This window comes from Pseudophryne corroboree, chromosome 6 (genome assembly GCF_028390025.1).
Source record: "Pseudophryne corroboree isolate aPseCor3 chromosome 6, aPseCor3.hap2, whole genome shotgun sequence".
Classification (NCBI taxonomy): domain Eukaryota; kingdom Metazoa; phylum Chordata; class Amphibia; order Anura; family Myobatrachidae; genus Pseudophryne; species Pseudophryne corroboree.
In genome coordinates, this window is record NC_086449.1 from 788,802,996 (window position 1) to 788,823,089 (window position 20,094).

At 45.7% G+C, this 20,094-nt stretch overlaps 1 protein-coding gene across 1 annotated transcript in view; it reads right to left on the minus strand.

Annotated features, from left to right (window-relative positions):
- Window positions 1–263: 263 nt before the first annotated feature.
- APBB3 (amyloid beta precursor protein binding family B member 3) overlaps window positions 264–20,094 on the minus strand; it is an 84,726-nt gene continuing 64,895 nt past the window's right edge. Inside the window, exons 8-12 of the mRNA XM_063928769.1 lie at window positions 19,772–19,859; window positions 15,702–15,785; window positions 14,412–14,527; window positions 5,520–5,702; window positions 264–3,065 (exon numbers count right to left, since the gene is read on the minus strand). Of these exons, the coding sequence (XP_063784839.1) occupies window positions 2,838–3,065; window positions 5,520–5,702; window positions 14,412–14,527; window positions 15,702–15,785; window positions 19,772–19,859 (699 nt within the window). The 3' untranslated portion in view covers window positions 264–2,837. The remainder of the gene's footprint in view (window positions 3,066–5,519; window positions 5,703–14,411; window positions 14,528–15,701; window positions 15,786–19,771; window positions 19,860–20,094) is intronic.

The following is a 20,094-nucleotide window of genomic DNA, read 5'->3' on the forward strand; positions in this document are numbered from 1 at the left end:
TCGTCCTGCGTTTTCTCCTTCACCATAGCAATCGGCTGTCCCAAAGTTTCCCATGTATCATCGGTAATCTTCACACGTAAGGTAAAAAAAAAAAAAACTAGCAATATAATAGAACAAGATACAGGTCGTCCCTATGATGTGGCCACACTCGGCTCGGGCCTCTGCTGTCTTCCTACAGGTTTTTGGTCCGACACTAGGAAGACACCTCACAAAAACACGGAAACAGAAACATTTTCAACACCTTTCAAAGACGCACATACAAATATAGGACAACGGTTTATTCTTGGATTATACACATTGCCACTTTTGCTGTTTTATTTTGCTCTGCAGTACACTTCTCCATGCTTATTATAACACAGTGATCAGGTGTGTTGACCTTTAGGTAAAGTTATTGTTTAATAATTCACATTGCGCTCCGAGATGGGTTTTGAAATATTAAAAGAAAAGTAATAATCAAGAATATATTTTTTTTTTAGTATACTGCCCCAAAATTTATTAAGAACAAGCCCACTGAGAAACTAGTGGTGCTATTACATATGTACAAGGAAACCATATATTACAATGCAGCTCCTGCTTTTTGATTATCAAGCAGGGATTAAACAACAGTTGCATTTACTATTCTTCACTATATATATTTATTAACATGACTTTATCTTACATTTACTACTTCTTACACCAGTGACAGTCCATTTTCAGCTCGACAGCTGTTCAGTGAGGATGGTCATGTGGGGTCATCGGTCACTACGTCGACAGTGACTGTGTCATTCCCAGAATACAGGTGTCGGCATTTTGACACAGCTGACTTGCTACTTAGAGCATGTTAACAAGATTGGCATTACAGCTATAAAATGGCTGGTAAAGCAGCATGTTTAAAGTTGTACTGCTAATCTGGTTAGCATGCTGTAATGTAGCATGTCAACTTTGTCGACATGCTGGCGACTGCATTCCAGGATTGACATAGTCACTGTCAACATAGAGACTGTTGATCCCGTCACTACTTCCCCTTTATTGGACCTTAACCCCATGCACAAACAGCCTGCCGAGATTGGACAAGGGTTCAGGTACTGAAGGGGGCATGGGCAAATCCAGGGGACATGGTCACGCCCCCTCCAAAAAGAAAAAGAAGAATCCTAGTGCCGCAAAGCGATGCTGGCATCTGCACAGGTAGTGACAACCACACAGGGGGCAGCGGTTACACAAGAGGACATTTGTCCTCCTCAGCAGTGCTGCAAAAGGGAGGCAATGTCCCCCCCTTAGCAGCTGATGCAGGTACAAGCCAGGCCCCTCCAGCAAGCCCTGGCCCGAGTAATAAGTACCCCACCTTAAGCCGACCACCACTGTGCTCAGCTAGTTTTTGACAGCATATAAGGAAAGTCATCTACACTGTAGGCAGCCATTTTATAGGTTTGACCCATTTTCATCTACAGTAAATGCAGACTATTACTTGGAAATAGTGACGTCATTGAGGCATGAACTTCACTTCATTAGGCACGAGGTCAGGGTTGGCCAGATTTTGGATCGTCTACTTTAAGGTCAGAACATCTTAGCGATCGACCATATTTCCTCACAAAGTAGCAGATGCCGGTTGTGCACAGTGTTGATAGTGTCCATGCACTTCTCCAGATCAGCCATAGCACATTTTCCCGCCAGCAACAGATGTTTTTAGATGCTGTTATGACGCTAAAAGTGGCGCGCACCTTGGTAACTAATGCTGCGAGTCGCCAAAGAGAAGCCCGCCATCTACTGATCTATTGTTTGAGCAGCCTTCACGAGTCTGCAGTGGTTAATCCCACAAAATGGCCGCTCCCACTGTGTATACGGGCCAGGTACACTATACTAACTGGGAAAGGCGCAAAAACATTCAATAACACAATATTCTATGCTGTACATGACAAAGGAACACAGCAAAAGACTACCTGTTGGTAAGAAGGAACGCAAGACATTATGGGAGAGATCCTGTAACATGACAGGAGCTGATTGGCTGGTACTTTATCTCTCTTCACTTTATCTCCATCCAAGGCTTAGTAAAGAGACCCCAAAGTAAAATAGTTTTCCAAAGCATCCAATCAGCTTTTAACTGTCTTTATCTAGCAAAGTTTCACAGTGATAGAGGTTTATTTACTAAAGGTCGAGTTTAATCGTTTTCATCAATTTTAGGTCGATGAAAATCGATCTCAATCGATGTTGGGTTTCCAGGGCTAAACACACATTTACTAACAGATGTTTTTTTATATATTCATTTTTAAATGTTAGTAAATGTGTGTTTTACCCCTGGAAACACGCTGATTTAGATCGATTACTATCAATCTAAAATCAATGCAAACCCAATCAAAATCGACTTTTACTAAATATACCCCTTAGGAGCTATTGGGTGCTTTGGCCAACTTCTCCACTTTATCTCTCCCCAAGTCTTGATACGTCTCCCCTTATGCATGTTAGTATCATTCTCTACAGTTGCCCTAAAATACTGGAGCTTATTTATTAACACTGCAAAGAGCAAAATCAATAATGTTCTGTGGCCCACATCAACCAATCAATATTCAGATTACACTAGTCTGTCTACAAGAGAGTGTTAAAAGTGAATATCTGATTGGTTGCTACACTGCAGTATCCATCATTGCAACACAGTATTCAATAAACTCACAGTATTCTATATTCTCCCCAAACACGCGTTACCGGCAGCACGATAAGGTTTCAGCACCTGGATTGTCCCAGAGTTAAGTAGATATAATAAAGTAGTTAGTTGTGAAATTACAGTAAACAACAAACAAACTGTCTAAAATATCTATAAAACAAGTGATTAAAAAGGCGGATCTGTCCTGGGTAACGAGCCTAGTTTAAGGGGCATGCCTGACGTGTTTCTGCTTAAACGTTTCAAAGAAAGCCATGACTCCTCTTCTTCTACTCGTCCCCCCGTTTTTCTGAAGTGTGTGACCTGCCGAGTTGAAAGGAGAAATTGGGGAGTCCACAGACGCAGTCCTCTTTATTTTCAGGAGGGATTTTCCAGTTCCGCCTCTTGACTTCATCCGTGATGACGAGGCTACCACACATTTTTGATACTGGACCTGAAATGAAAAATCCAAATATGCATGATTAGAATTCTGGCACATTTCACTGGTGAGGGTTTACTCACTCCTGTGCTGGTGAGGGTTTACTCACTCCTGTGCTGGTGAGGGTTTACTCACTCCTGTGCTGGTGAGGGTTTACTCACTCCTGTGCTGGTGAGGGTTTACTCACACCTGTGCTGGTGAGGGTTTACTCACTCCTGTGCCGTTGAGGGTTTACTCACTCCTGTGCCATTGAGGGTTTACTCACTCCTGTGCCGTTGAGGGTTTACTCACTCCTGTGCCGTTGAGGGTTTACTCACTCCTGTGCCGTTGAGGGTTTACTCACTCCTGTGCTGGTGAGGGTTTACTCACTCCTGTGCTGGTGAGGTTCACTCACTCCTGTGCTGGTGAGGGTTTACTCACTCTTGTGCTGGTGAGGGTTTACTTACTCACTCTTGTGCTGGTGAGGGTTTACTCACTACTGTGCTGGTGAGAGTTTACTCACTCATGTGCTGGTGAGGGTTTACTCACTACTGTGCTGGTGAGGGTTTACTCACTCTTGTGCTGGTGAGGGTTTACTCACTCCTGTGCTGGTGAGGGTTTACTCACTCCTGTGCTGGTGAGGGTTTACTCACTCTTGTGCTGGTGAGGGTTTACTCACTCTTGTGCTGGTGAGGGTTTACTCACTCTTGTGCTGGTGAGGGTTTACTCACTTCTGTGCTGAGCCCAGTTTTCAACATCCACTCTTCTCACATTCCAATATCATTATCACACATTTTATGCTGTACTCACGCACATTGGGCATAATTCATGCATGTACGCACTGGCCGCTGTTCATGCAACACATCGATTATCGGAAGACTGCACATGCATCAAGGTGCTGCTACCAACCCGTTAGCAATGAGGATTTCATGGGAAAGTGATTGACAGGAAGTGATCGTTTGAAAGTGTTAATGGAGAGTTATCGGGGAGTGTCGTCAAAAAACGCTGACGTGTTATTGCCATTTCCACGGCTTGTATATACAGTCAGCTGCCGCGTCCAGCCTGATTAGCCACAGGGCAACCCTAGCAATCGATGTTATCCTTTATGGCGTATAGGCTGCAAGTGTGTACGCAGTTGCGAATGAGTTTGAGATGGCTCCGGTGGGTGTTCCCTTTTAATTCATGGATGCCAGCTTTACTTGCTAACATTACCAATTTCATAGCCCACAGAATCGCACTTGCAATTGCGGACAGACATGAATTAGACCCATTATACAATATCTACCCAAAATGGCCATATAAATATATTTTTTTTTTCATTTACCGGTATTTGAATTTCAAGACATTGAACTAAAAGCAAAAGTCTGTATATTTGTTATTATGCGAATTGTCACTGTCTTTAATGCTTTAGTAGGACAAAGCGTTATATAAACCTGCACTGGAGTGTGATATATACAGTATACAGTCTAATCCAGTGGTTCTCAAACTCGGTCCTCAGGACCCCACACAGTGCATGTTTTGCAGGTCACCCAGCAGGTGCACAGGTGTATTAATTACTCACTGACACATTTTAAAAGGTCCACAGGTGGAGTTAATTATTTCACTTGTGATTCTGTGAGGAGACCTGCAAAACATGCACCGTGTGGGGTCCTGAGGACCGAGTTTGAGAACCTGTGGTCTAATCCATACCTCCCAACATGACTCTCTCCAGGAGGGACAGAATGCTCTGCTCCTGGACTTCCCTCTTAATTTATGATTACCATCACCTGTGCTGAAACACCTTTCTTATCCATGAACCTGTTCAACACAGGTGCCGGCAATCCTAAATTAAGAGGAAAGTCCAGAAGCAGAGCATTGTGTCCCTCCTGGAGAGGGTCATGTTGGGAGGTATGCTAATCACTGTTCCACATTTTGATTATTTTCATACCACAATTTTGCAAAGCTACTGTAAGCTATGGACAGTGCACTGATGACTACGGGAGGTCATTCAGACCCAAACGCAGCCGCGCATCTGTACGCAGTGGCTGCAATCAGAGAGTCTGTGCAGGTGCACCGTGACCTGTGCGCAACCCTTCACCTTGCGGCGATGAAGCCGCAAGGTGACTGACAGTGGCGGCTGTTGGGGGTGTCGTTGCTGTGTTTTGTGGGCACGGTCCGGACAATGCAGGCATGTGCGGACTGTTTTCAGGGCGGCTGCGTGATGTCCCACGCAGCCGCTCTGAGCAAAGAAATGACGCCAGGCTGCTCAGGCAGGGGTTGACCTTAAATCTATGTGTCCGCAATTAAATTGCCGACGCATCACGGGGTGGCACAATACACATGCTGGACGGCCTTGGCCTGCGCTGTGCGTCCCCCAGCATGTGAGGAAATGGACGCAGATCTTGCTGCGGGTGCAACGATCTGCGTGCATCTCTGATTGAGGTCCTAGGCCCCTTAATCTGATCTACTCCTTCTTCCCTAGTAATAAAAATCTAATAGACCAATACTCACCACACAGGCGGCCTGCACTGCCTCAGATACGTTTCCAGCGTCTGGCTCGCACCAGAATACTGTGCATTGGAAGCACTGCTGTCCGACATCAACGATCACTGCGAAGGTGTGAGGGTCTTTCCCAACGCCCATAAATGTCACAAACCGAACCTGACACTGCCAAATGGGTTCCTCTTCCGCAGCCTGAAGAAGACATTACCAAACACAGCATGGGTATGAAGGTTTTATATGGAGTCAGTCTGTACAGGACAATGCAGAAATAATTATGGATTTGTATGGCAAAGCAGATTCTTTTTTCTGTATGATAGGAGAGCTGCGGTTGGCAACCTTTACTCTGGAGCATTAAGTGGCTGCCTGAGTGGAGACCAGCATTGCCCATTGATTATGTTTAAAATGCCCTGCAGAAAATTGACCGCTCACGTTTGTATTTGTGGCAGTGGTTCCACAGGGGATCCGGTCTCTAGGTCGACAGTAACTACATCGACACTATCTAGGTCAACCACTATTGGTCGACAGTAACTAGGTTGACAGGGTTTCTAGGTCGACAGGGTCTCTAGGTCGACATGTACTAGGTCGACAGGTCAAAAGGTCGATATGAGTTTTTCACAATTTTCTTTCTTTTCATACTTAACGATCCTTGTGGACTATGATTGGAATGGTAATCTGTGGATTTAGGGTAACACACTTGTCACACAGTAAATCATACCTCCCAACACGACCCTCTCCAGGAGGGACACAATGCTCTGCTCCTGGACTTTCCTCTTAATTTATGATTGCCGACACCTGTGTTGAACAGGTTAATGGATGAGAAAGGTGTTTCACCACAGGTGAGGGCAATCATACATTAAGAGGGAAGTCCAGGAGCAGAGCATTCTGTCCCTCCTGGAGAGGTTCATGTTGGGAGGTATGCAATAAATCAAATATTAAACCTCAAAAGAACTACTCAGTAGAACAATTCTGGGAATTAATATTTATAGTAGTTATATTCTGATAAAGTCTTTTATTTTGCCTGGATTCCATTTTGGAATTGTACTTGGGCAGGTACTGTATGTAATAGGCCCTACACACTGGCCGACATCACTGCACGAAATGAACGATCTCGTTAATTAATGAATGAGATAACGTTCATATCGTGCAGTGTGGAGTCACCAGCGATGAACGATGCACAGCCCCACGCTCGTTCATCGCTGGTGCCCCGTCGGCTGTGCATGCAGGCCAATTTGGACGATCTCGTCCATATTTGCCTGCAGTTCTATGGAGCCGTGTGACCAGAGGCAGAACTCTGGGAGGCAACGGAGTCATCTGCCGCCGGGCTCCTGCTCTAAAGGGGGGCACCTCTCCTCCTATTCTGTAACACCATTGAATTAAGTTAATTGATACAGTAGCTGCCGCTATCTTTTCAGTGGCTGACTTCCTCACTGGTCTATGCACCTTACAAATCACACCCTCTTTATTATACACATTTTACAAGTGTCACACCCAGGATTAGAACCCACAACCTATTACACTGGAAGCAGACACCTTACTGATGAAGATATTTGCTCCTGTATAGGAAATATGAAACTTTTAACTATATGAAGTTACTTCTCTGACAATTACACGTAACTTCATATAGTTAGAATTCTCATGCTTCCTGTACAGGAGCAAATAGCTCCATCAGTAAAGTGTCTGCTGTCAGTGTAACAGGTCATGGGTTCTAATGCTGGGTATGACTGCTAAGAAATGTGTAATTTAAAATAAAAGACAATTAAATGTATACAGTATATACATTTTTTTCAGAACACACACACACATCTATACTATACTGCGTCACTGAAAGTTAAAATTACAAGCATGGTTGTCTCGTCCGCACTCTTCCACTAATATCACTAATAAGATTTAAGGTCAATTTACTAAGCCTTGGATGGAGATAAAGTGGACAGAGGTAAAGTAACAGCCAATCAGCTCCTAACTATCATTTTTCAAACCCAGCCTGTAACATGACAGTTGAGAGCTGATTGGCTGGTACTTTATCTCCATCCAAGGCTTAGTAAAGGGCCAAGGCTTAGTAAAGGGACCACTGAATATGTTTGTTCTGTTAAACATATTAGACAAAAGCTGTGCAACAATAAAGTCATCTTGCCTGCCCTATAATCCAGCTCTCCACCAATCGTCAGTAGTACTAGTGGAGAGAAGGTCATTTAGTTTTATTTTTTTCTACAACCGTCGCTGTGTTGGACGAGTGGGACTCATCCTCCACAGTCTTGATGTATATGCAAAGGATGAGCCCCAATCTTCCTCCTCAGCCTAGGGAGTCCAAACCTTACCACATATTAAATATTTAGAAAAAAAAAATAAGTTTACAAGAGCCACTTTACAACCGTAAAATACTATTCTTCCCATATACAACCTTATCACAAATAAGTGTCCCAGCTGTTTTATCCTCTAACCAAACACCAAAGGTTCACATTTCTTATTAAAATTAATGTTGCATCTACAAAAATGTATCCATGCAGTTTTTGTATTATTTTTGTATATTATCTTTGTATTATTTTGAGTATTATTTTGTACATAATAGTTTAACCTATAAAATATAATGGGCTGGATAGTACAGGTGGGAAAATGCGGTGGAATCTCCAAAAACTGACATATTCGGAGGTCTGACCGCATTCCCCATATGTGTCAAGGTACAGAGGAACTTTCCAGAGCTTGTACCTGATAGGCTACGGCATCTATAGCATCTTTCCACATTAGTTCCTGAGATGGATCCAATAGGAATCCTCCCTGTGTCCGCCGCAGCTGGCCGATGGCTGTGCATGAGCAATAGGGCTCCCAGGTCTGTCCTTTGTGTAAATAATCACAAATCTTCATGCATACGGCGTTAATAAACACTGCTCTGCATGCAATCGGTGGTGGGATGTACATCCCGGCCTATGAACCTGATTCAGGCTGCATTGCTAATGCGATGCCACCACATTCTCACGATTTTGCGGCCAGTGTGCACGCGCAGGTCCTGTTCTGCACGTGTACGGCTGGGAGAATGCAATCGCATTGACACGAATGCCTGTAACCTGACTGACAGGCAGGGGCATCGCGGGTCGGCAATGCGGTGTTGTGGCGGCGCAGACTCGCCGTTGGGTGGAGGGGTGTCCCTTTTCTCCCACATAATCTGGATGGAAAATTTTGGCTGAAATTTGATTTTTTAAACAAAAATCTTTAAAAGAATGTCCAGGTGTTAATGTGTCATTTATCTGAAATAACAGTGAAATACCCAGTGGCCAATTTCCCATTAGGCACATGAGGTTTGTCGAAGTCAAAAAAATATTACATAAAGAGAACATACAAACTACACACATATGGTTATGCCGCACCTGCCTGTGCGCTGCGCTTGTGTGTGTGCTCTGCCTTCCTGTGTGCTGCACTTGTGTTTGTGCCTGTCTGTGCGCTGCGCCTGTCTGTGTGCCGTGCCTCACTGTGTGCTGCGCTTGTGTGTGTGCTCTGCCTGTGTGTGTGCTCTGCCTGTCAGTGTGCTACGCCTGTGTGTGTGCTGTGCCTGTCAGTGTGCTACGCCTGTGTGTGTGCTCTGCCTGTCAGTGTGCTACACCTGTGTGTGTGCTGTGCCTGTCAGTGTGCTACGCCTGTGTGTGTGCTGTGCCTGTCAGTGTGCTGTGCCTGTCAGTGTGCTACGCCTGTGTGTGTGCTCTGCCTGTCAGTGTGCTGTGCCTGTCAGTGTGCTACGCCTGTGTGTGTGCTCTGCCTCTCTGTGTGCCATGTCTGTCTGTGTGCTACGCCTCTCTGTGTGCTCTGCCTGTCTGTTTTGCCTGCCCAAGTGCTGTGCCTGTCAGTGTGCTGGGCTTGCGTGTGTGCTGGGCTTTCTGGTTTGCTATGTCTGTCTGTGTGCCGCACCGGTCTGTGTGCTTTGTCTGCCCGAGTGCTGTGCCTGTCAGTGTGCTGAGCTTGTGTGTTTGCTGGGCTTGTGTGTGTGCTGGGCTTGCTGGTTTGCTATGTCTGTCTGTGTGCCGCACCTGTCTGTGTGCCGCGCCTGATATGTGCTGTGCTTGTCTGTGTGCCGTGCCTGTCGGAGCAAGCGCCAGACATAGGAGTCCATGGTCAGATAGAGACAGAGGCAGAACTCTGGGAGGCAACGGAGTCATCTGCCGCCGGGCTTCTGCTCTGAAAGAGGGCTCTTCTCCCCCCATTCTGTGACACCATTGAAGTAAGTTAATTGATGGCTGCCGCTATCTTTTCACTATATGAAGTTACTTCTCTGACAATTACACATAACTTCATATAGTTAGAATTCTCATGCTTCCTGTACTGGAGCAAATAGCTCCATCAGTAAAGTGTCTGCTGTCAGTGGGTTCTAATCCTGGGTATGACTGCTAAGAAATGTGTGATTTAAAATAAAAGACAATGAAATATGTATATATACAGTATATAAAAAAAATTCAGAACACTCTACACACACACACACACACACACACACACACACACACACACACACACACACACACACTTATCTAAATATAAGGGGGGGGGGGGGCAACTGGTATGAACTTGCCTCCGGGCAACTGTGACGAACTTACGCCACTGGACAGAGACACTGCACCTGCCAAGGGAAGGAGTATGTAGGCAGTGTGCATATACTCACAGACAGGCAAGCTGCTGAAAGCGACGCAGAAGAAGGACAGGCCCTATGTCACACTGCAGGAAGCAATGGCTTTTGCATTGTACATCCACACACTTCTGTATCTGTACGAGTGTGTGTTAGTTATTCCAGCCCTTTGCACTCCAACTCCTCCATCACTCTCAGGCCTGCACCGCAATCTTGAAAAGGTTCCCAATTAATTTTCGTAATGGCATTGACTTTGGAAGAAGGATAAGAGTACTTGCAATTATACATTTCTTTACGACGCTGACTCATTCATATGAATCTAATACTGCGCCAATGAAGCGACTGTCCATTCCGGGAACTGACTGCTGCCTGGTATCTAGAGGTTCATAAGGAGTCATTCCATATAACATTACTGAGTCGTCATTAGTTTCAGGATTCCTTTGCAGCCCCCGATATGCTTGCTAGATTATCATGCAGCAGTTACTGCAGGCAGAATTATTTGCTGACTTTAATATACCAGTATTAAATTATTGGGATGCAGTTACCTTATCGTATGTTGACAAGTAGAAGGGGACAGCGACATGCCGACACACTAGTACTGCGATGCAAAGCATCGTTACCGTTTCAGATTTACAATTTCTAACAAGATGATTTGCCACGGTTTTCATAGTTGGGTGCATCCTTGCTTGCCTCCGTCCCCTGTCTATATGGGGTTTGACCCCCGTAATCATTACCGGTGCACACTTCCACTAGCCCTATACTACTGCAGGTGCAAAATGTGCGTTTGAAAACGGGTGTATTTATGTGTTCTTCCAACCGTGCATTTCCGGCCACACGCCCTCTCTCAGTTTTGCATTCTCCAAAGAGAATTCCCCCAAATTCAGTTACACTCAGGTCACTGCTCATCTGATAGCAATCATGGTCCTGTGTGATAGGAAGAAACTGACATTTGGCGGGTATATACACTAAGGCTATACTGTATATATGCTAAGACTATGGGGGTCATTCCAAGTTGATAGCTCACTAGCTACTTTTAGCAGCTATGCAAACGCATAGTCGCCGCCCACAGGGGAGTGTATTTTCGCTTTGCAAGTGTGGGAACGCGTGTGCAGCCCAGCGAGACGAAAAAGTTTTTTGCAGTTTCTGAGTAACTCTGGACTTACTCAGCCCTTGTGTTCACTTCAGCCTGTCCGGTCCCGGAATTGACGTCAGACACCCGCCCTGCAAAAGGTTGGACACGCCTGCATTTTTCCAAACACTCCCTGAAAACGGTCAGTTGACACCCACAAACGCCCTCTTTCTGTCAATCACCTTGCGTTTGGCTGTGCGAATGGATTCTTCGCTAAATCCATCGCCCAGCACCGAACCTCTTTGTACCCGTATGTCACGCCTGCGCATTGCGGTGCATACGCATATACGCAGTTTTGCCGTTTTTTTTTAACCTGATCGCTGTGCTGCAAAAATCGCCAGTGAGCGATCAACTCGGAATGACCCCCTATATACACCTGACCGAGACTTCAGCAGACCCATATACACGCTTACCAATTGGCCGCTAGACGAGTCAGCCCCAAGCAGTAAGGGTACGGGGGTCAGCGGACCACTCATACACACAGCCACATGCGCTAATATACAGATGTAGCCACGCTCATCCATCCTGCAGCTTGGCGTATCCACGGCAATCTAGGCGCGGCAAATGTGCCCGTACCAAAGACGTGCTCTGCGTCTAAGTACGTAGGAATACATGGGCATGACGCGTGTACCCATTCGGCCGAGCAGCAAGATGGACGAGTGTGGCAACATTTGTACAGTACCTGAAGAAATATTGGCAAACCTGCCGCTTAAGCTGGGTACACACTAGACAATATATCGGCCGTTCGAGGAAACAGACGAAATATGGCGAGGCCATCGGCGGATGTGAACCCCCGATATGACTGTGAACAGCGTCATTCACAGACATATTTCGTCCATTCCCTCGAACGGCCGATATATTGCCTAGTGTGTACCCATCTTAAGTGGCAGGTTTACTAATTTGTCAACCTAAACCGTCGCAAATATGCAACTGACCCACACTTTAGAATAGAATATTGAATCAACTTTACCTTTTTTTTTTTAGAAACCCCAGATGTACTAAGCAGGGCCGGTTCTAGCTCTTGTGGCGCCCCGGGCGAAAATAGGGGCGTAGCTTCATAAAGGGGCGTGGTCAGGTATGCCCTTTGTAGACTTGTGCCCCCGCATGTGTCTCCTGTAGACTTGTGCCCCCGTTTGTGCCGCTTACACAAAAAAAAAAAAAATTAATACTCACCATCCCCGCTCCTGATTCTCGACCGCTGCTTACCTCCATCTCCATCTCCGGCCGCCGGCGCCGCTCCTCTGATCTATGGGAGAGACGTCATGACGTCTCTCCCATAGCACAGCATAGAAACTAGAGGTCAATTATGACCCCTAGTGTCTATGTGCCGCTCCCACAATGCTGTGCTGTGCATCACGCACAGCTGTGACAGCACAGCACCGGGGGGCACCACCAGTAGCGGATCTTGCTACGGCGGCGGCGCCCTCCGGAAGGCGGCACCCCGGGCAAAAATCCTGTGTGCCCGTAGCAAGATCCGCTACTGGTACTAAGTAGCAGATTTATAACCTACTGATAAACCTGCCCTAACACTTTGTAGAAAGCACTTCCATCTTTGGTACATTTTTAAAAGGCAAAATTGCATGAGACCCTACCCACAAATTCTCATCCAGCCCTAAGTGCTGGTAGAGGAAAACTCATAGCAACAAAGGAGTCAGTCTAGTCTACTCATGAAGCAGTGAAAAGTGTGGATAAGTGAGCCAGTGGAGAAGTTGCCCATGGCAACCAATCAGCTGCTACGTATAATTTTACAGAGTGCATTTTATAAATGTTACCTCAACACTGATTGGTTGCCATGGGCAACGTCTCCACTGGCTCATTTCTCCACTCTTTTCACTGCTTCATAAATAGACCCCAAAGAGTGTGGGATCCCCTTGATTTTCTAGGTATCCGGACTCCAGGTCGACAGCACAAAGGTCGACACACCTTAGGTCGATGCCAATTGGTCGACACACCTTAGGTCGACATGGACAAAAGGTCGACATGGACAAAAGGTTGACAGGAACAAGGTCGACATGGAAAAAGGTCGACATGAGTTTTTCACGATTTTTTTCTTTTTTTGAACCTTTTCATACTTAACGATCCACGTGGACTACGATTGGAACGGTAAAGTGTGCCGAGCGAAGCGAAGGCACCATGCCCGGAGCATGGCGAGCGAAGCGAGCCATGCGAGGGGACGCGGTGCACTAATTGGGGTTCCCGGTCACTCTACGAAGAAAACGACACCAAAAAAACATAAAAAACTCATGTCGACTTTTTTCCATGTCGACCTTGTTCCTGTCGACCTTTTGTCCATGTCGACCTAAGGTGTGTCGACCAATTGGTGTCGACCTAAGGTGTGTCGACCTTTGTGCTGTCGACCCTCAGTCCCAGACCCGATTTTCTACTAACCAGAACTAGGCTTTACTAGACTGAACTAGTGGAACCATCTTTCCAGCAACCCTAGGCCAGTTGGGTGTTCAGGCCTGAAAAAAATTGTGCGGGCCCCCCTTCTTAAATAATTTTACTAAAATACAGAAGCGTGCGCAGATCTTAGGAATCTGTGCGGTGATTGAAAACAACAGCTGATCTACCGCAGGGTTTGCGGTGGGAAACCGATGGGCCTCAACAGCGGCTTTGGAAACAGCGACAAGGCTGATGCTTGGTAAATACTGTATTTGGCCGTTAATGCCCACTGCTTTCCAAACGACAGTAAACCCACCGCTTAGTAAATTAAGCCCTTGGGGGGTCTATTCATGAAGCAGTGAAAACTGTGGAGAAGTGAGCCAGTGGAGAAGAGCCAATCAGCATTGAAGCAACATTTATAATTTGCATACTATAAAATCATACAGAGCAGCTGATTGGTTGCCATGGGCAACTTCTCCACTGGCTCACTTCTCCACTCTTTTCACTGCTTCATGAATAGACCCTTTGGTTACAATGAGTTTGTTCTTTACGCAGCAAATAGGCTGCGACATTAATGACCCAATCCCATAGCATGTCATAGCTGATACGGATAAATAATATTCCCAACAGATAGAAATAAAAGATAAAAATGTACATTACGGTGCTATGAATTACAAAAAAATGCAGTTTTCATTTAATTATACCACATAGTTTATTATACAATTTACGCCCGTGGGGTGTGATCTTTAGTTGCAGCATGAATATTTGGTAATAACAGGAGAATTACCTGTCTTTGGTGTACAGTCACCGCTGTGTCCGTCACTTCGATGGCAGCTGCTGTCCACTGTTCCCTGAGTGTGGTGCTGATCATGTTCTCTATCGTATCATTTAACACATCCATCCCTGCACGGCAGAGGAGACAGGAAGCTGACCATCTACAGAGAGCTCAGAACAGTACAGCACGTCCTCTCATATGCCTAAATACAGTACTTATCAGTACACGCATAATAAGTTGGATGTATGAGCTTGGATTGATACAGGGACATTTAACACCACACAATATCCTGTTTGGATTTTGGCACCTGTGCTGCAGGAGGACCCTGCTCTTTTCACTATCTATCTTTGGCTTGCAATTGTCTCCATTCTTTCCTCATATCACAATGCTGAATCAGTCACCCACACCCATTTCCACAATCACAGGAGTGGACAGCTCAATGGGGGTCATTCTGACCCGTTCGCTCGCTGCTTTTTGTCGCCGAGCGAACGGGTCCCTATTGCGCATGCACCGGCGCCGTAGTGCGCCGGCGCATGCAAGATGGCCGAAGGCCGTAGCAGGGCTGCGATCGCCTCTGCCTGATTGACAGGCAGAGGTGATCGCTGGGCGGGAGGGGACGGAACGGCGGCATTTGGCCGCCGTTTCGTGGGAGCGGTCCGGCCAATGCAGGCGTGGCCGGACCGAATGGGGGGCGGGCCGCAACGGCTGCGTGACGTCGCACGCAGCCGCTGCGGGTCGGAGAGCGATGAGTAGCTCCCGGCCAGCACGCTAAAGCTGCGCTGGCCGGGAGCTACTCTTGAAGTGCAAAGGCACCGCCGCTGTGCGATGCCTTTGCACTTCTACAGAGGATTGTAGTCCAAATCCATTTTCTTGGGAGTATTCTGTAAGTATAGGTGTTCTATAAATGTATATTTATATTGTTACGACTCTGGCTGTATGAAATGAAGCTGATGTATAATGTTGGAAGCACTACCAATAGACTAGCTTGGAATTTAGCCTTTGCGGATCTTTAACTTTAAGGGTCAAGAATGGCAGATGCATTTTCAATAAAAGGTTCTTCCTATACCAGAAGGGACCTCACATTCCTAAATTAGGAGATGTTTTCCTAATATAAGGGCAAAACGTCATTATGTGCAATTACAATTATCACTGATTCAGCTGGACACATGAAGTGCTGCTGAACACAGGGGTGGGTGAGAACAAGACTGAAAGGGATACATTGTTTATTGGGATTTTGTTAGCATATTGCAGTATAAAACTCTGTGGCATAGCTGATGGAACGCAGTCTATGAAATAACTCACCCATTGGCTTTGAGACGGGCAGGCTGCCAAGGTAAAGCACTTCATATTTCTGAATGGACTCTCGCACCGTATCCAGAATATCAACTAGAAGAACAGTGTACATGAGACAGTCATCCATTGAATAATACAGAACATCATACCTCGTTTATAGTTTTTAGAGATGAGCGGTTCAGATTTGTTAAAAACCAAACACACCCCGAAATTTGGGGATCTGAGTAGAACCAAATCCCTGCTTGGATCACTTTTGGGGATCTGAATGGACTGAGGGGGGACATGTACTAAGCAGTGATAAAAGTGGAGGAGTGATCCAGTGGAGACGTTGGTCATGACAACCAATCGGCATTGATGTAACATTTATAATTTGCATACTATAAAGGTATACAGAGCAGCTGATTGGTTGCCATGGGCAACTTCTCCACTGGCTCACTTCTCCACTTTTATCACTGCTTAGTACATGTCTCGCTTAGTCCTGAGTTAGGTCTTCCCTACCGTTCGGAACTCGGATTTAAAAACCGAATCTGGCTTTTGGCTTGTATGTAAGTCCTTCCCTCGTGATTTCAGGTGACAGTCCACTCAGGAGAGTATATGGTGAGGTGGGCAAACATTGACTGGAAATGACTGGTAATTAGTGTTATTGATGTTAATAATACTAAAGGACACAAAACAGGTGCAAACGACGTAGTTTTAACCGTTTTTATCGATGATTATTGCCTTTTATTGTTTTTTAAAGAAACCCACACCCAAAACATGGCGCTGATTTAGAACCAAAACCAAAATTCAGGGGTCTCAGTTTTTGTTACAGAATGTTCTTGTGAATTCTGCGGTATTTCAACAAAGTGCATACATGGCTGAATAAACATCCACACTCAACATATATATAAATGAGCAAAAAAAGGTTTTATTACTACAATAGTAAAAAACACATCCAATAAACGGTCAGTTACCACCCACAAGCGGCCTCTTCCTGTCAGTCAGCTTGCGAATGGCTGCGCGATCGAAATTTACGCACCAGCTTGTCACTGTATGCAGTGCATACGCATGCACAGTCAATCGATAATGGCGCTCTGTGTGAAAACACACAACAGCGATCGGGTCTGAATTGGGCCCATTGAACGTGTGTACACAGACACATTCCTTTTTCCTGCTGCTAGGATATATTACCAATAACTGATATATTGATCTAGAAATAACAAGCGCCTGAATCCTTAAGAAAATATTTCCAACTGGAGAGTTTTTGTTTATGGGCAATTTTTCCCCCCAGAAGTCACTGCACTGCAAAACTACTGTACAAAAACTATTTTCCTACATGATGTAACAGCAGGCAATTAAAGACGTGGATATTTTTAGATGAAAGCAATATGGTGTCTGCAAAGGGAAATGTTAGCTTGAATCAATGCTCGTTTCAATAGGAAATGTTAGCTTGAATCAATGCTCGTTTCAATAGGATCCGGCTCAAAGTAAACTACTGTACATCCTCTGTGTTGTGTGTGTGTGTGTGTGTGTGTGTGTGTGTGTGTGTGTGTGTGTGTGTGTGTGTGTGTGTCTGTGTGTGTGTATATATATATATATATATATATATATATATATTTATACCCGTATAAATGAGGATAACTGAGGCAGCACTCACCGGTCTTTGTAAATATATAATAAACAGGCGTTTAGCCCCTGACAACAGTCAACGTTTCGGGACATGTACTGACGAAAGGTTTTTAAATAACACCGAAACGTTGACTGCTGTAAGGGGCTAAACATTACATTACATATTTACAAAGACTTGTGAGTGCCACCTCAGTTATTCTCACGTATTGGGCTGTGGCAACAGCCGTGGATAGCATCGGGGCCATACACATATTTCAAAGGTTGGAGTGCCGCCGTGAACCCTATTATATATATATATATATATATATATATATATATATATATATACTGCAAATAACTGGATCACAAGACAAGTCTGGAAACATTACTACATTAATACATTTTCCAATTAGTCCTCAAATAAATGTGCTGAATGAGACATAAAATATCCATCTGTTTGTGCTAAAAAGTGCGAACCTGTAGCAAATGTTCCCGGATAACTTTGGGCACCTTCCCAGTTCTAGCAAGAGAGAAATAAATAATGTAAAAATATTTGTCACCCTTTAATTTAGCTCTAAATATGTGTATTGCAGCAGATGTGGTTTGTTTTATTAGCAATAAACCTAGATGGATCCTTGTAGCTTCAGTAACATTAACATAAAGGACCCAGGGGCTAATCCAGACCCGATCGCTGCTGTGTGTTTTCGCTCAGCGGGCGATCATTTCTGAACTGCGCATGCGCAGGCACCGCAGTGCGCCGGTGCATGCCAGAGCTGTGATCGGCATCTCAGCCCAGCGATTTCCTCTGCCTGATTGACAGTTGGGCCGCCATTTTGGGAGTGCGGTCTAGGCAATGCAGGCGTGCTCAGACTGTGCGGGGGAGGCGGTCCGCGGCGGCTGTATGACGTCACATGTAGCCGCTGCAACCCGGAGAGCGACAGGTAGCTCCCTGCCAGCGTGCAGAAGCTGCGCTGGTAGGGAGCTACTCTTCAGGTACAAAAGCATCGCCGCCTCTACATGGTGCAATATGATTGGTGACTCTCAGACGCTCCACCTCGATTAGGACTTATTTTTATGAATTTTGCATCTCATTCGCTCACAGCTGCATAAAAAAGGGGGTTATTCAGAGATGGACTCAGATCTCGATTCCGCAGTCACCCCCCAACGCCCTTGGTTGTCAATCACTTTGACGGTCGCACATGCGCACTATTACTAGTGCATGTGCGCAGACCAGATGGATGCGGCCGCTGCATGCGAAAGCAGCGGCTGCGTCCATCTCTGGATAGCCCCCAACGTAGCAGCCACGCTAGATTAGTAATTTGTCACAAAGGAATTGGTATAAAGACGCAGTTTATTGGACCTCTGCCTTTTGCCTTTTTACCCAGATTAGCAACTGTGTGGCGCGCAGCTGTTAATGCAATGCCTGCGTCAGCATTCTGCTTTGTATGTTTGTCGCATTAGTGATGTGAATAAGAAGAAAAAGTCTCTGGTGGGAGCTTGGTGCGGATAAGATGCTAAACCAGCGTATCAGAGGATAGGTATACGTAGACACATCTGTACACGAGACGGTAATGCATAACATAAAAATCTCACTGCAAAGTTAGACCATACATGCCTACTCTCCCGGGCAGCCAGGAGGCTCCCTAAAATCGGGTGGAACTCCCAGTCTCCCAGAAAAGCCGCTAGCTAACCCCCAACATAGCTAGCTGTCCCAGCGGCCAATGACGCAATTGACACTGAATCGCATCATCATAGTCACGCCCCCCACTGTGCAATGCCGGCATTGTATTGCAGGGGTGTATGCCGACAATGACGTGATCCCGGCCATCACACCCCCATATTGTCACATGTGCCTTGCCCTGCACCCTATGACGCGTCACTCTGCCCTGTTCCCCCACCACCACCACCACCATTGTTCCAACCAAGCTGCCCACTCCCGGAGGGGGCAGCCAAGAAGTTCACAACCATGAGATAGGCATACCATAACCATCGGACCACACTCTTAAGCTATTAAAAAGTAAGATTGACATCGGCTCTGTTATTCACTATCATAATCCTACATCTTGAAACTTCTCAACTCAAAATTGGGAATACATTAGGCCACAGCTTCCAACCATTTAGTCCATAACCCCAAAACAAGCTCACTCTCCAAAATGCACATTCACAGCCATAATAACCGCACCGTCTACCAGTTGTTGGTCAGGCAAAATGATTCAGTTTAGAAATTGTAGGGAAAGATTTGCCAAGTCTTGGAGAGAGATAAAGTACCAACCAATCAGCTCCTAACTGCCATTTCATTGGCTGTGCTAGAAAAACGAGAGTTAGGAGCTGTACTCTGGGCTCCATGTACTAAGGGGAGACGAGGACTTCATGCTTTGCAACGAAAACAGGCCAAGCAGGTTTCCTTCACGGTAAGTGGAGTATTAGTACATGGAGCGCTTTATCTCTCTCCAAAACCTGACAAATCTCCCTTATGTGATTTTCTTCCATACCTTGCACAGGCAAGTCTTCCGGCGAGATGGTGTCTACGGTGAGGGAACGGGTCATGGTGTTACCGGCCACGGCTCTCTCTGCCATAATCTGGGAGGACATAAAACACAGACGATGAACAATCTCCTCCTTCTGCACCTGTGAGGCCAAACACAAACTCATCCACAGGAAGCGCGTCTTGCCATCCTCGCACCGGCGACTTTATGCTAATGCTAGTAAGTAACAGCCCTTCCCCTGGTGTACAAGTGTGCGACATTGGACGCACCATGGAAACTTGTACTTGCCTCGTGCTAGGTGTAGATTCTCGGTCAAAGTATGGCCTCCA